The 15,376-nt window shown below is 43.5% G+C and overlaps 1 protein-coding gene across 1 annotated transcript in view; it reads left to right on the top strand.

Moving 5' to 3' along the window:
- The first annotated feature begins 2,047 nt into the window (after positions 1 to 2,047).
- The window catches only part of LOC121354179 (phospholipid-transporting ATPase ID-like), a 71,135-nt gene continuing 57,806 nt past the window's right edge, over positions 2,048 to 15,376 (top strand). Inside the window, exons 1-2 of the mRNA XM_041468601.1 lie at positions 2,048 to 2,260; positions 9,161 to 9,239. Of these exons, the coding sequence (XP_041324535.1) occupies positions 9,197 to 9,239 (43 nt within the window). The 5' untranslated portion in view covers positions 2,048 to 2,260; positions 9,161 to 9,196. The remainder of the gene's footprint in view (positions 2,261 to 9,160; positions 9,240 to 15,376) is intronic.

Genomic DNA, 15,376 nt, shown 5'->3' with positions numbered 1-15,376 from the left:
TCACTGGAGTCCATAAGGAAAGCATAGCTGAGGGAAAAAGTCATGTCCAATGTATGTGAGATGGATTTTCAGTGCCAAGAAAAAAATCATAAAATAGCCTTCTAAACTCTTAGCAACTTTAAAGTCTAAACAAGACCCAAAGCTGGGTGACTTTATGGCTGGTTCCACTTGTGTGTTGAAGGAGACAAACCTAACTCTAGGAAAGAAGAAACTACTGTGGCTGAGGCCAAAGTGGTAACAAGCAAGTATAAAGACAGCAGCAAAGAAAGTAGGAGTCGTGTAGAATGACTCGTAATCAACTAACATATTAAAATGTCATGAAGAAAAGCAGATGAAAGTTATAATAAGGAGCAAGACTCCAGAATGAGGCAAAACCAAGGGGTTCTCTAAATATGTAGAAGGACCAAAATTAATCCAGATCCTTGTACTTTTGCTTGCAGGAAAAATTGTGATACTTGGGCTGTTGCTGTTGAAATGAGGTGTGGGTGGCAAGAAAATGAAAAATGGCTAGTGCAAGGGGAATGTCTTCTCCAGCTAGATGCTGTCAAGGTCATAGTCACCTGAAAACGACCTGGATCTTCAGGAGATCAGTCCTGTGTGCCACGTCCCATGTTGGCTGTTGTATGTGTGTTCAAACTAGGAAGCCAATTCAGTGAGAACTGTCTTATATTGGTGTAGCTTGGAATATCCCTGAAGTCGTAGCAAAGGGCACAGACTATTTTTCTTTCAGAAACTGCTTCTGGTGTTAAGAGTGTCCTCTTCATTGTCGCTCTGTTCCTCAACCTTCATGACCAGCACTGGAGTACTACCAATGTAGCTTCCAGAGTCCTCCATACCTATCCTCTTGACTATAGAAGATTTAATTTTGTAGAAAATACTCTTTGGCAAAGCCTTGACTCTTGTGTTACTATAATTAATCAGCTGATTAATGCATTCAAGTGGGTAGGTATGAAATTAATTTTAACAGTGTTCATGAATTGCCCTGTAGAAAAACTCAGGCACAAGTACACATAGAAATGCTAAAGTTTGTTGTGTTGTCACAATACAACGGAGATGTTCCTGGCAGGCATTGCTGTGAACATGACTATGTAAAGAATATGGTGCTTTAAAAATAATTTCAATTCACAGGTATAGGGAAGCTAGAAGCGGATTAAAGTTGTAGTTGCCTCAGTTTTGGTCAGGAAGATTAGAGCAGCTGGCAGGTAAAATGCCAGGGGACTGGCATATTGGAGGGCACTTCATTGTGAAAGGTCCCACAACTTGGGAAAAAAAGTGAATGTTTTGTTTGTTGAAGTGGGAAAATGGGGTGAGAAGGTTGGAAGGCTCATGGGAGTGCTGGGGAGTCCTGGTCAGGAGGGTCCCTATGATCACAGTGTGGTCAGGCAGGTGTCCCAGAGGGCAAGGGAAGGTCATGCTCTCGGGATGAGCAAGCAATTCAGCGCCGAAGCAATCCTCTGGCTGGCTGGAGGAAGCTCTGTGGTTGAGTTATGCAATTGTGCTCTATGAGGCTTTTCTCTGCAGAGTTTTTGCTACTCACAACTTTGGAAAGTGGGTGAGGTGGAGCCTTGGGATCAGCTTGTAGGACTGTGTCTCTGGGTTTAAGGAGCCCTGACCAACTCCAGTGTTACGGACACAGAGAGAGGGGCTGCTGCTGAGAAATGGATCCCTTCCCAAGTTCATCCTTTTTGAAAGCCATTTGATATGTTGGACTCTTTTACTCGCTTGCTTTCTTTTTGAAAGCTTCCGCGTCGGCAGGAGGTAGGTAAAGCAAGCAGCTGCTGCCTCTGGAGTTAATTGGGGTTCCCCAAGCCTAGATGCTGTGCTTTTCTTCTTTACTGTTTCACAGTTTGTAGCACTGAAGCATTTTATTTTTAAGGGAGCTACTACTCTCTCCCTCCCTACAGGAAACAGAATATAAAAAAAGAAAAGGGGAGGAAAAGAAAAAAAAAAATTGGCAAGGAGCCAAGCCCAGTGACTGAAGTAAGAAGTAGGGAACTTGGAGTAAGTGTAGTTGCCGGGACATTGTATGTCAGAGCGAGTCAGCGGCGGATTTTGAGGGTGTCGGAGAGGACACGCGATGCCCATCTCACAGCGCAGATAAGGTTTGCGTCCTTAGGTGAATGTCCTGGCGCTGCGACGGCGAGCCAAGCCGTCGGTCTTGGGAGGGGATAAAGCTGCGTGTAAATGAGAAGACAGGAGTGTACCGGAGTGCTATGGAGGGCAGCAACTTTGTTGCTGTGACTTTTATAAGCCTTCAAGGGTAAGATTTAACGCTTTCCTTCCCCTCTCTTGTTTCTCCTGCCAGTTTCGGGGTGGTGGGGGGACAGAAACTTGTGGGTTGTGGGTTTTTTGTTTTTTTTTTTTCAGACCCAAGAGTTTTGCGAAGCTTAATCAAAGCGCTCGGGGGTTGAGCTTTTCCTAGGGGTGAGCTGAGAGACGTCTGGGTGGAGTGAGCTGAGCTGTGCATGATTCCAAGCAGCAGCGGCAGCAGCAGCCGCCCGGGGAAGCTGCTATTGTTTGTTTCAGAGGGATCAGACTGCGTTTCTCTTCGGGAACCCGCTCCGCCACAGCTGTTGATCCGTAACTTGAGCGTCCTCGCAACTAACTTGCCCAGAGGAGCTGAATGCAGTTTTTTGACTGCCATCCTGGTGTCAGTTTAAAGAGTGTTTTAATGAAGACAGATGGAGGATGTTGGATCATTACTTTAAGACGTGGCAGATAACAGACTGAGCCTGTTTCCCAGCAATTACAGCTAATTGCACTGGTACATTGGAGTGTAGGGGTGGGAGTGCAGAGTTTCATGGGTTTCTGTATATATAGATTGGAACAGCACCAGAAAATAACTGTAGGGCTGGCTCACCTCACCCATGATACCTCTTCAGGTGTGGAAAAAGCAGGGAGGTTTCAGGGATACTTTCAAACCCTTCGCACCGAGTCAGTAGATTTAAACCAGAGGCTACACTACTTTTGTAAACCCTGATGACAGGAGTGACCACTTACAGCGTCTTAAAGTTATTCCAGGTTGTAATTGTGCCAAATCAGATTTCAGTCCTGAAAAAGAGTAGTTTTTGGATTCAAAACACACATTTTGGTTGTCCACTCTGCAGCTCGCTTTCTGTGTTTGCAAAGCAGGGAGTGGTACAACACATGCTATTCCCTGTTTTGCTCTTGAGGTATTCAAACACAAGAGGATATAAGGAGGGGTGGAGAAATGCAAATAGTAATGTAGTTCAGTGCTGAAAGATTATTATTACTAATTACTTCTAATGGCTGAAATTTTTGCATCTGCTTTTGGTAAGGAAATGCAAATGCATTGCTCTTTTTGGAACCAAAATTTGACAAATTGGACTGAAACAGCTAGTACAGCTTCAGTTCAAAGGGGCCCCTTGGCAAACACGCCTTTGTGTGGCACATGGGAAGGTCAGTTTGTGCCAGGTGTGCCAGGCCTTAATGCTGCTCTTACCAGAGCCTTGGCAAACACTGCACTGTGATGTCCTCCTTTTGCAATACCTGTGAGTGATTGTCACTGTCCAGCTCCAGCATATGACTTGTGGCAACAAGGGCATGGATAAAACAGGGAGGTTGAGGACCTGATGTATTTTAAATCCTTAGTATTTTCTCAGATGTGCCTCCAAATCCAGTGTAAAGTGATACATGTTCAAAATTTACAGACTGAGATCTCGTATTTAACATTATTACTCCGCCAAGAGCAATGAGTGGTGAAAAGAAGTTTTCAACCTTTTTTGTCATGATGGTGAGTGCCTGGGATCTATTTTCTCATATGTTGAGTTATTGGTTGGAAATTTAGTACTTTAGCATGAAAAATAATAGAATTCTAAGATCAGTGGGTATTTGTGATCATTACATCATCTAAACAGAAATTTAAAAAAACCCAAGCTTTTGTGCAAAACCTGACCTGACCTGAAAAGGTGGGTGGAGGCATGATACGCTTTCTGAATTTGTACCTGGACAGGGCTGTTCAAAGTTCTTTGTGTGTATACATACCAAAGGATATTTGGTGGCAAAACTGACTGGAGAAATCTTGTTCTTCTGACTAATTCTCCTCATTTCTGGGGGCTTGCTTCTCATACTTCACCACAATTCACTGCCCCCTCAGATCTGATATGACCACTGCTTGGGCAGGAATTTCAGCCTGCACTGAACTACACCCCATGATCTGGATTAAAATAACCCTTCCAAAAATGATTCTATTTAACATGGATCACTTCACAGAGTCTGGGAATGAAGTGATAGGAACAGAGGCACCAAGTATATTCTAATTCATATTTATCATTGAATCTGATGTATCATATAGCTCTGTCCAGAGAAACAGGGCCAAGAAACAAGACATGTTTTCCATCCACAACATCTGCTCTGCATTCATCCAGCTTGTGCCATGTCTTTTGTCATTTTGCCACTCAAGGCTGCAGTGGTGGGAAATGCCTCCCTCCTCCTCCAGTTTGCAGTACAGCCCCCAGTGAACCTTTGCAAATCCCACAGGCTGTAGCTCGTTGCAACTTAACCGTCTTGCAGGAGGAGATTTGCAGTTGTGTTTTCAAGCCAAATCATTGAATTGTGGAATGGTTTATGTTGGAAAGGACCTTAAATATCATCCTGTTCCAACTCCCCTTCCATGGCCAGGAGCACCTTTCACTAGACCACGTTGCTCAGAGCCCCATCCAGCTTGGCCATGAGCACTTCCAGAGATGGGGCACCCACGGCTTCTCTGGGCAGCCTGTGCCAGTGTCTCATCACCCTCCCAGTAAAGAATTTCTTTGTAATATCTAATATAAGCCTACTCTCTTTCCGTTTGAAGCCATTCACCCTTGTCCTGGCATTACATGTCTTGCTGAAAGTTTCTCTCAAGCTCTCTTGTAGCCAAAGTATTGAAATTTGCTCTAAGATCCCACCAAAGCCTTCCCTTCTCCAGGGTAAACAACCCCCACTCTCTCAGCCTGTCTCCACAGCCAAGGTGCTCCATCCCTCTGATTATCTTAGCAGCCTCCCCTCCGTGCTGACTCCAGCAGGTCCCTGTCCCTCCCGTGCTGGGAGCCCAGCTCTGGATGCAGTGCTCCAGGTGGGTCTGAGCAGAGCAGAGCAGAGGGGCAGAATCCCCTCCCTGCCCTGCTGCCCACAGGGCTCTGGATGCAGCCCAGGACATGTTTGGCTCTCTGGGCAGAGTGCACACAGCCAGCTCATGTTGAGCTTCCCAGCAGCTCCCCCAAGCCCTTCTCCTCTGGTCTGCTTTCAAACCATTCTCTGCTCAGCCTGTACTTGGGATTACCTTGACCCACCTCGCTTCTGTCTCTCTTAAATGAGGCATAATTTGGTTTGTGAGGAAACATCACTTCCCTATTCAAGACCGGTCAAAGCAGCTTCTCTTTGTGGCTATTGAAATACCCAGAGCCCTTGATCAAACAGTCAGTTGCCATAAAGCAGGTGGATTGTCTTTGCAGATGTGTAAGCAGCAGAGAGACAGTTCATAGAGTCCTGTAGGTACAACAGTTTTCTGTGGTGAGAAGGGATAATTTATTTGTAGCTTATACCCCAAATTCCCTGTAAGAATTGGGAATTTGAACTTTAAATAATTTCTGCTATAGGTCCTGAAAACATGGGGAAGCAAAACGTGTCCTGTTAAGCTGAGGGGACCTGCATGAGTGCTCAAATACTCTGAGAACCCAGTTGATTACTGACAATGCAGTGTACCTGGGGTAAAAAGAAATGAAGAAAATCCAAAAATAATCAAGTGGAAAATGGAACAACAACAACAAAGAATCCAGAAGGGCTGACACAGACTGTGGAAAACAAATAGAGAAGACTGAAGCAGCACTTCACTTTGTCTGACCATAGCTGGTGCTAGGAAAAATTAACTCAAACAGGAAATTGCCTTTTTTTCTGACTGTAGAATGTTTTTTGAGTGTTTATGTGTTTCTAATTAATTCAGGAAAATGAGGCTATGAAATTGTCCTACCAAAATTTGAGAAGTACTTAATGCCACACAACAAATGAAATATGAGATAACCTTTTTCCCCCTGATAATTTTTTTTTCCCCTGGAAAGCATAAAGAGAAATTAAAACTGTAATTAAAAATAGATGTGAGTGATAGGAGGCTGATGACCCGTCATTGCATGTTTGGAACAGAAACTGAATCTCAGATTTAAAAACCAGGAAAATAAAGAAAACTGAACAGGGGCATGAATTTTGATTACATGTGAAATCTGTGGGGGAAAAAAAATACCCTGAGGGACGTTGTTGATAAATACAAGTGCAAAGATGTTGGATCGCGCAGGTAGAATTGAGAGTCTAAAATAACCCAAGAAAAAAGACCTGGGGCTGAAAGGCAGGAAGAGCTAAGGTCAGCCAAGAGAGCACATCTGTCTGCACAAGCTGTGATAAGTGAGACAAATGGGAGCAGTACCTGTTGCTCCACCAAAGGGGACAACTTCACCATTACTTACTTGTGTTTCTTTTCACACTGGCAGCTGGTGGTCAACGAACTCTCAGACTGAAAACAGACACATGGAAGGAAGTGTGACTGCACTGTCACAGAGGGGGTGTGAGCAGGCAGCCTTGCACAGAAGCTACAGCCTTCCTAAGAGTGGCTTTCCCTGTAAAGAAGTATGGGGATTAGATGTGTGAGTCAATAACAAAGCAGTAAAGGAAGATATTTGCAATATTATGAAAATAAAGGGTACACCTCAATGCAATAGGGGTGTGTCCAGCCCTTAATGCCATCATCTGTGTGCCCATTGAACACTGACACATTTTCAAATGACATTGTGGTTGGGGCAAGTCAGGAACTGAGTTTTGCCTAGAGGATCAGGTCAGCTTGGGTAGGATTCATACATAACTCCTGGGATTTAACTAAGTGAGCAAGTATGCCAAGTCTGTGTGGTGGCAATGACGTATTGGAGAGGAAATTGGTACAAATGGATGTGGCAAAGTTAGCAAAGTTTTGTGGGAATTGAAAACCTATAAGGGTATTTGTGCTGCCATGATGGTAACTTAAATTTACTGCTGAATGAAGACGTTCAATGCATGCAATGCTGATTTAATTCACTGAGAAGCTGTGGGAACTACATGCTTTCCATATCAAAACACTGTATTGTTTCAGTCTTGTCATGCTGCAGTCCCACCAGAAACCAGGGTTCAAAGAATCACAGCAATTAACAAAAGCCATGTGTCAGAGCTGAAGGAAGTTTCAGGTTTTTGTTTGGAAGATGTGAAAGTCTATTGTTTGTTTCATGTTACTACTGATAAAAGAACCACCTTAGTTCGTTGCTCCCCAAAAATATAAACATCCTTTTTTCACCCTCTGCTGAAATTATATGCCTTGTCAATTGAGTACACAGCTGGGAGAGGTTTGGTAGCTGGGGATTGTTTTTCTAAAAAGTTTGGAAAATACATGAAGATCCAGGGTTCATATGGGTCATGTAATCATCAATATGATGATTATAACCAGTTAACCTTTTGCATATTTGTGCTGACAGTGAGGAGTGACTTTTGTTTTTCTGAAATGTTTTGCAAATACAGCAACATCCAGAGTTCATATGGATCATGTAATCATCAATATTTTGATTACAGACATCCTTGTGCTGCCAGGATTACCAGATCAGTGATTAGCAGATCTGTGACCCCTGGTGCTTTAGGAAATCGGAGTTTTTACCTCTATGTGTGTGGGGAGTGTCTCTCTCTTCCCACCCTCTTATGGGGAACTCTCTGTCCTTGTTGGTAGGGTTTTGTAAGACATAATAGTAATTCTAAACCATGGAAGAAATATGTTGAAAGTGATAGACTGAGGTCAGGGATGGAAAGTAAGTTTGGTCAGCAGGGTCAAGAAAGCTTTAGGTTGTGACATTGCATATTTTAACTTTAACTGGTTTGGCTTCATGAACAGAGAAGTTCTGGGGAGAGGTGGTACCAAACATTTGTCATGATGAGCAGAAATAATTGGATGGATGAGTGAATAGAGAAAGGACATCTTCCACATAGAGTGGGCACAGAGAGGCTCCCAAACCCCTCACTGAATTCAGATGCATGCAAATGCAACTGCTAAATATAGCTTTGCTGGAGTATCTGGAGCACAAGTTTGGCATATGCAAGGATTGTAGAATTTTCCTTAAAGCTTACCTTTTTTTTTTTCTGCAAACACATGAAGTCCAAGCTTGCACTGGTGATGTTGTATCAGGCTTGCATTCGGGCAGTGGCATAGGCTGTGTTCTCATATGTGTGTTTCTAAAATATGACATATTTGCTATTCCTGTCTCCTTAGGCACCCTGGCTCTGCACAGATAGCATTGAAAAACTACGTTCTGTTACCTAGAAAGCTTGTTCTAGATAGACTGTGACTCTCTCAAGTGTCTCAGCTTGCCTCACTGACCACTTAAGCAACTGCTTCAGTGTTCCTGTTGATTCAGGCTCCTGGTCACAGAGCAATGCCAGCTTTTCTCATGTTCACAGATCCTTTAGGTTGTCAGCACCAACATCACCTTCAAATCCTTTAAATAAACTTGTCTGATGATTGAAAATTTCACTACCAGCCAGTTTGGATGTGAGTTTTAAAATTTTGAATTCCTCTACCCATCAGGATATATTCAGCACCTTAAATGCATTTCTGGTGCCTGGCCTTAGCTTCTGGGCCAGGCAGTTTGCAGCCAGTGGAGGAGAAATTTAATTCTAGTCTGCTCCAAACATGCAGGATGACCAGCAATGGATAACAGTGTGAGCCAGCATGTGCTGAGCAGAGGCAGATTTACAGGAAACCAGTGCTTCCCGCTGCTTCCTCCTCTTCAAGGAGGCTGGTCTTGCTCTGGGTAGGCACGCAGTTCCTCCGTACCTTAAGAACAAGCTCTGGGTGTGTATTTCTCATTTTCACATAGCACCAATGTAGTGGGAATGTCCTTTTCAATTTCTCCTCCACTGGCCCCTTCTTTGTGCCATGTCAGGAGATGAATTGACCAGCATGCCCCAGGTAAGGTAGCCCACTGATGCAGTGCAACCTGAAAACTTAGGATTGTTTTGTTTTTTAATGCATTCTAGATGATAAACTGTGGCTGCTGGCCACAGTGCTTAGGAATTTGTTTCCCCCATTTATTTGGCATAGAATGACATGTATGTGCTGCTCTATGTGTTGTGAATTGCCTTCTCTTTTCTCTTGCAGAAGTTTCATGGAGTTGGACTAAAATAAAGTTTTGGGATGTCTCTGTTTGGATTAAAATTTGGAAAGAAGAAATTCAAAGGTGAGTGTGGTCTGGTAATGCCATTGTCATGGGAGCAAAGGAATGTAGATACAGCACATGTGCAAGTCCCTGAGCTCCTGTTTGGGAGCATGTCTGGCCCAGAGCAGGTGGGGGAAGATACACTTCCTTTCCTTTTCCTGCATTTCATATTGCCTTGGAGGAGTGCTGCAGACTGGGTGCCAGTGAATGGGGGCATGTCTGCAACAGGACCAGCTACAGAGTTTGTGCTCTGTAGTGACACATGACTTCCTTGGGGAGGTTGGGTTTTGGTGGTTTTTTTACAGGAATCTTTTGCAGGAGTGGCTGGATGAGCAATGCACAGTGCAAAGGTCCAATGCAGTCTTTGGATGGTGAAATGTACTGGTGCATCTCAAATTCTGTGTTCAATTTTGAGCTCCTCACAAGAAAGACTTTGAGATGTTGGAGCATGTCCAGAGAAAGGAAAATAAGCTGGTGAAGGGTCTAGAGCACAAGTCTTATAAAGAGCAGCTCAGGGAGCTGGGGAGTGTTTAACCTGGAGAAGAGGAGGCTCGGAGGAGACCTTATTGTTTTCTAAAAGTACCTGAAAGGAAGCTGTAGTTAGGTGGGGGTCAGTCTTTTCTCTCAGGTAACAAGCAACAGGACAAGAAGAAATGGCCTTGATACTTCAGGGGAAGTTTAGATTGGATATTAGGAAAAATTCCTTCACATAAAGGGTTGTCAAGTATAGGAATGGGCTGCCCATGGCAGTGGTGGAGTCACCATCTCTGGAGGTGCTTTTAACAGATGTGTAGATGTGGCATTTAAGGACATGGTTTAGTGAAGGAGTTGGCAGTGCTGGGTAAACAGTTTGATTTGCTGATCTTGGAGGTCTTTTCCAATCTAAACAATTGTATGATTCCATTTTATTATGGCCATGACCCAGATATTCCCTCCAATCAGAAACAGGAAAAAGAGTAAATTAGAGACATGCACCCTGAGAGCACACCCTGAGAGACCCAGTGTGCAGTCTCTGGTTGGGGATCCAGGTCTGCAGACATGGTGAAGAGGGAAAGTCTCTAGCTTTTCCTTTCAGGGTGTTCCTCTCTTATTTAATCAATGTGGAATTACTGTCCTGCTTGTATTTTGACAAGAAATTCTTTTCCAACCTCTTTGAGCTCAGAGGACTGAACAGCTTTTTCCCAGGGGTTTATTTTTGCAATTGTGCTGCTATTTCCCCTTCCTGGACCAGGGCAGACTGTGAGCCCTGGTGTTAAGACAGGGGCATCCGTTTGCTTCTGTGACAGTCCCAGGAGAGCAGGTTGTGATTGCTCCCAGAGAAGGATCTCTGCCAGCCCCAGATATTTTTTACCCCATCTTGGCTTTGCAGATGAGGGAGCACAGGTTTGTCTGTGAGCCACTGTCCACTCAGGGCACCCCCACTTGCAATGCAGTAGCTGTTCAGATTATCAAAAAGATTCTGTTGCTATATTAGGAAAGTGTTGTGTTTTGCCTGGGCCCGGGCCTGGGTTTTAGCATGGAAGCGTTCAGCCCTTCCACCCTCAAACAAATATTTGAGGAACTCAGATCTTCCTAGATATAAACCCTGTATTTTATTGGGAAGAATAATTTCTTTTCACATCCAATCATCAGTTCAAAACCAGTGAAGGCAAACTGGAAAAAGTTTAGAGGATAAAGGAAGCAGAGGTGATCAGGGAACGAGGAGCTTCCACAACAGGAAATTGAGAGTGTTTGCTCCTCCTCTTGTGTTTTTAATTATTTTGCCTTGCAGCCCCAAAGCTATGATTGCTCCTTGCAAACATTTAACTAGATGTAAATGTCAGTGTTGAAGTGCTATTTTAATCCAAGGGTTTATAAGTCTTTGTGTTTGTAGAAGGCCAAAGGACCGTGCTGCCTGAGAGCAGGCAAGGCCCTCCCACAGGGAACACACCATGTGCTCATCTTGGAGGGGCAGTACTGCTTATGGAAAGACCAAATTTCTGTTCCAAAAACAAAGCTGGATGACGTTTAACCTTGCTGAAGAGCCATGCTCATGATATGGCTTTAATTGGCTGGAATGGATTACCTCAGGCATCATATGCTGGATCTGGGATAAGGATTGCTCCCATGAGATCCAGCATTTCTCCCCAGCAAGGCATGGTTTCCACATCAGCTGAGGTGCAGGTGAAATATGATAGGTTTAGTTTGAGAGGACAGGTTACATGGTCTTAAGTTTCTTAGAGATAAGGGTCAGCTTTTTATAGTCTCAAGTTCTTTATAGAAGTTTATCAGGAGTGTAACTAAAACGCAGCTCATGTTGACACACAAAGATGCCTGGAGGAGACCAGTGGCTGGATAATGTTGGAGAAGCTGTTCCAGCTGAAGTGGGGAAGTACACCTCTTAGATAAACAGCAGAGGTGTTTCTATGGAAAAGGTGCCTGAGATCTTATACACTGAGTACACTTATACACTGAGATCTTATACACCGCAGTGAACATGGGTGGAACAGAGGGGAAGGGGGGCACTTCTCGTTCCTAGAATGTGTGGAAGGTTGGAGGTACCAGATTGTTGGAATCTGAAATGCAAGAAATTCTCAGAACTTTGGGCCTGTAGGTTAAAGCTTAGAATTAAACACAGGATTTGATCTGAGACCTTGGAAGAGGCTTCTGAACTTGAGTACTAGAAGCAAGAATGTGGATTTGTGGTTTAAAGCAGAGACACGTTAAGTTAAGAAGAAAAAAGTCTGGAGTTTTAGAGCTTAAGATGTATGAAAGAAAAAAAGTTAAAAAGGTAAACAAGAAGTTCAGAATGCAGTACTGTAGGCTTGTGTATCATAGCATGATTGGCTAAGAAAGCTTACATTGTAGCATGAGTCCATGAGACAAAATATTTAAGGATTAGGTCAAAAACATAAATGTCCTTGTTGGTAGTGTTTTATTGGTCAAGAAAGCCTTAAAAGGTCTTGTAACAAGAGGTTTTGTGACCTTCTGAACCGTGTAGTAAAGGTGTGAGCTGATCTCACCCTTCCTGTCTATGTAGAAGATAAAAAAATAAATCGCATCATCAAAAACAACTCAGAGGTCCCATCTCTAGATCATTCAAAACTGGTCCAAAAACTCCCTCTAACTAGTGCCCCGTGATAACTGTGGAATATCTCTGTTCACTGGCTTCCTCTCACGGCAGTTTAGTTCAACATTGGAGCTTCTTACCTTGAGGACAGGGATAGGCAGGTATTGTCCATCAAAAAAATGGGAGTAGAGAGAAGGGAGAATTCATCTACACAGATGGTAGAGCAGTCATTACTGCAGTTTCGTCTCCATAAGCCCAGCCTCAGGGCACTGTAAGAGGAGGAAGAAGGTTATAAATCGAGCTAGGGCTTTTGGAAAGCTCCCCTGGGTTTTCCTTCTTGCTGCTCACCAAGGCAGCTGGGCTTGGAGCAGTCAGGCTCTTGGCAGAGCTTGGCAGCTCCTGAGGAAGGCAGCCCATGACTGGCACTGTGGGACATCTAGCTCAGCTCCCTTCTGGGATCGTCATTCCGATCCAATAGGAAGTGTCTCACCACAATAGACATTGAGTATAAAAAAATGTATTTATTTTTACATCATTTCCCATGAGGGAAATAACTGTGAATTGAAAAACTTCTCAAAGTTCGTTTTGGAGCTGTATTTATTTTTATGATTTTTTGCATCACTTCCTATCACTGTGCATTGCTGTTATTAACAACATGTGCAATTGTGTTAAGCTGTGGTATTTACCAGCATGTCTAAGAGATACTGTTTTCTAGTAAAGGAAATTATATGTGCCAGCCAGTCACTGTCAGACTAGTTTTCAAAATAAAAACAAAAGACTATTTCAGCTGCTTTTTTTGGCATGCTAATATTAGTCAAAATATTGTGAACTATTATCAGAAATAAAACCAGGACACAGAGTGATATAATTCTAAACCAGCTGTGGAGGAGGAAAAATCAGTTTTTCAAAATGAAGAAAAGATAATTTATACTGGTAATATATTTGAAAAAAATATATTTCATTCTGAAGTGTACTGAAACAAATATGAAAAGACATAGATGCTTCTTGAGAATTAATTTGCTGCCAGGCGTTTTTGAGACTTGATGAGTCCCCACCTCTGCCCAGAGCCAGGGCAGGTGGCTGAGACCTTGCCAGGAATAGGAAAGGAAGGAAAACCAGAACTGGTGTTATTGCAGGAGATGGGAAGAGGGAGAGATGAGTCAACCTATGTCCCTTCCTAGAAAAACCTACATGAGAATATTTTCAGGTTTAAGATTATCCAACACTTCTTCCACCTGTGTCCTGAGAGTGCTATTTGACCACAAATGTTGTACATGCTGGGCAAATCCAGGGCATCCTTTTGGAGCTGTCTTTTCTTCTTTTCTCTTTTCCTTTGGTGTTAATAGAAAATGCTGCTTTTAGAAAAGGGCAGGGTCTACCACTGAGCTTTATGTTGATATTAAAAATGTACTAGACCTGAGGCAGAAATATTTCCAGTTCACCCTCAGGGTTTTTTATTTCAGACTTTTCATCTGCTGTATGATAATGGAGGAGGTCAGTACCTCACCAAGGTGGGCCCTCTGTTAGTGATTCCAGTATCAAAATATTTTGGCTTTCTATACCAGGGATATATGGAATGTTTTACCTGTGTGAGAAATTCCACTATGTGTGGTGTTTTTTGATGCTTAGCAGGAGGCTGAGCTCAGTACCAGTCACCAAAGACACTATCCATGACCACAAAAGTGTATTTATTGCATTTTATTTCATTTCTTCAGGAGGAAGGAGGATTCTTGGGGTTTTTTTTGAGGCAAAAAGACACAGTAAATATATTTATTTAATAATGGAGGGACAGGAAGGATGAAAGAGGGGTAAACCCATTGATGATGGTGTCCCTGTAAGGTCATGATGTATGCTTTTTCTTAATTAAATGCCTCACACTCAACACAGTCTACTCCATTTCTGAGATGAAAATGCATGTGATTGCCAGCATAAACCCTCTCCAGCCAGAGCAGCCAGAGAGTCTACACACAAGAGGGGGCATCTGCACATTAAAAATGTATGGGTTTGTAGCATAGAGTCCAGGAGAGCCCCTCCTATGAGTCAATAAAAAAACCACATTTGTTTGTCAGGCAGCTGAACATGTTCCTGCTCCGAGCTGGGCTTGGCTCTGACCTCCCTCTCCCCGTTTCCATCCCACTGGTTTCTCACTGCTGCTGCCCCAGCTGTGCTCGCTGGACCCTGCCAGGCTCTGGCTGCAGTTCAGGGCAGGGATGGGCTTTGGTTTCGTGCTGCAGAGCAGCAGGTGCGTGGCACCACTCAGGTTACAGCGTGAGGGTGGCACTCAGGTAATGAGGGTCCCACAAATGTCTGTGTCCCAGACTGGCTGTGAAATATAGATATTTAACCACTGTGACCCTCAGACCTGTCATACAGCTCTTTGCTTCACCCATGCATCCTCTGATCCATATGAGAGGATGAACCTTTGGCGTAAATATTCCTGGCTTTGGTTTTGGATGGAGTTCACTTGTTGCAGGTCTGAGTCCAGAAAGGCACTGCTGTGTCATGAATGTGAAATTCTATGGTATCAGTGCTGAAAGAAATAATTTGTCTTTATATAAATTGTCTTTACCTCAGTGACTCTACCCAGATACAGCACCTGCAAATCGAAACACTTGTTGCATAGTTATTTCACCCTGAATGATTGCAAAAAGGGGCAATTATTGCTTTAAGGTGCAATGAGATTTTAGCTATTAGCTTGTATAATAACCTCCTAGGAGAAAAATATTTTGGTTGCCTAACACAATATATGATGACTTGCCCTCTCCCATTGAGTTGCCTTTCAATGAAGACTGTAATTCTCAGGTTCTTTGAGAGGAGGATCCAGGTCATGACTCACCATGGCAATTTTCAGTCTCTTGGGCACATAGAGGAGCAGTCCAGCAAAGACCAGAAAACGGCCAGGATTTGTCTGTCTGTTAAGAGGTGGCTGATCTCCGGGATGCTGGGTGTGAGGTGGCCAGAGTTGAAAGGTGATACCAGAAGCTGGGCCACACAGTGATGATGAGGTGCCCAAAAGTAGGGACAACAAAAGTTAGAAGTGAGATGGGACAAGGAGGAAGAAGTGGCAGGAGACATGTCATGAGGTGTGTGACTAGAGGGGGACTTCTGA

The sequence above is a fragment of the Pyrgilauda ruficollis genome, unplaced genomic scaffold (genome assembly GCF_017590135.1).
Source record: "Pyrgilauda ruficollis isolate IOZ18807 unplaced genomic scaffold, ASM1759013v1 scaffold220, whole genome shotgun sequence".
NCBI classification, from domain to species: Eukaryota; Metazoa; Chordata; class Aves; order Passeriformes; family Passeridae; genus Pyrgilauda; species Pyrgilauda ruficollis.
This window is presented reverse-complemented; position numbering and strand designations above follow the sequence as displayed.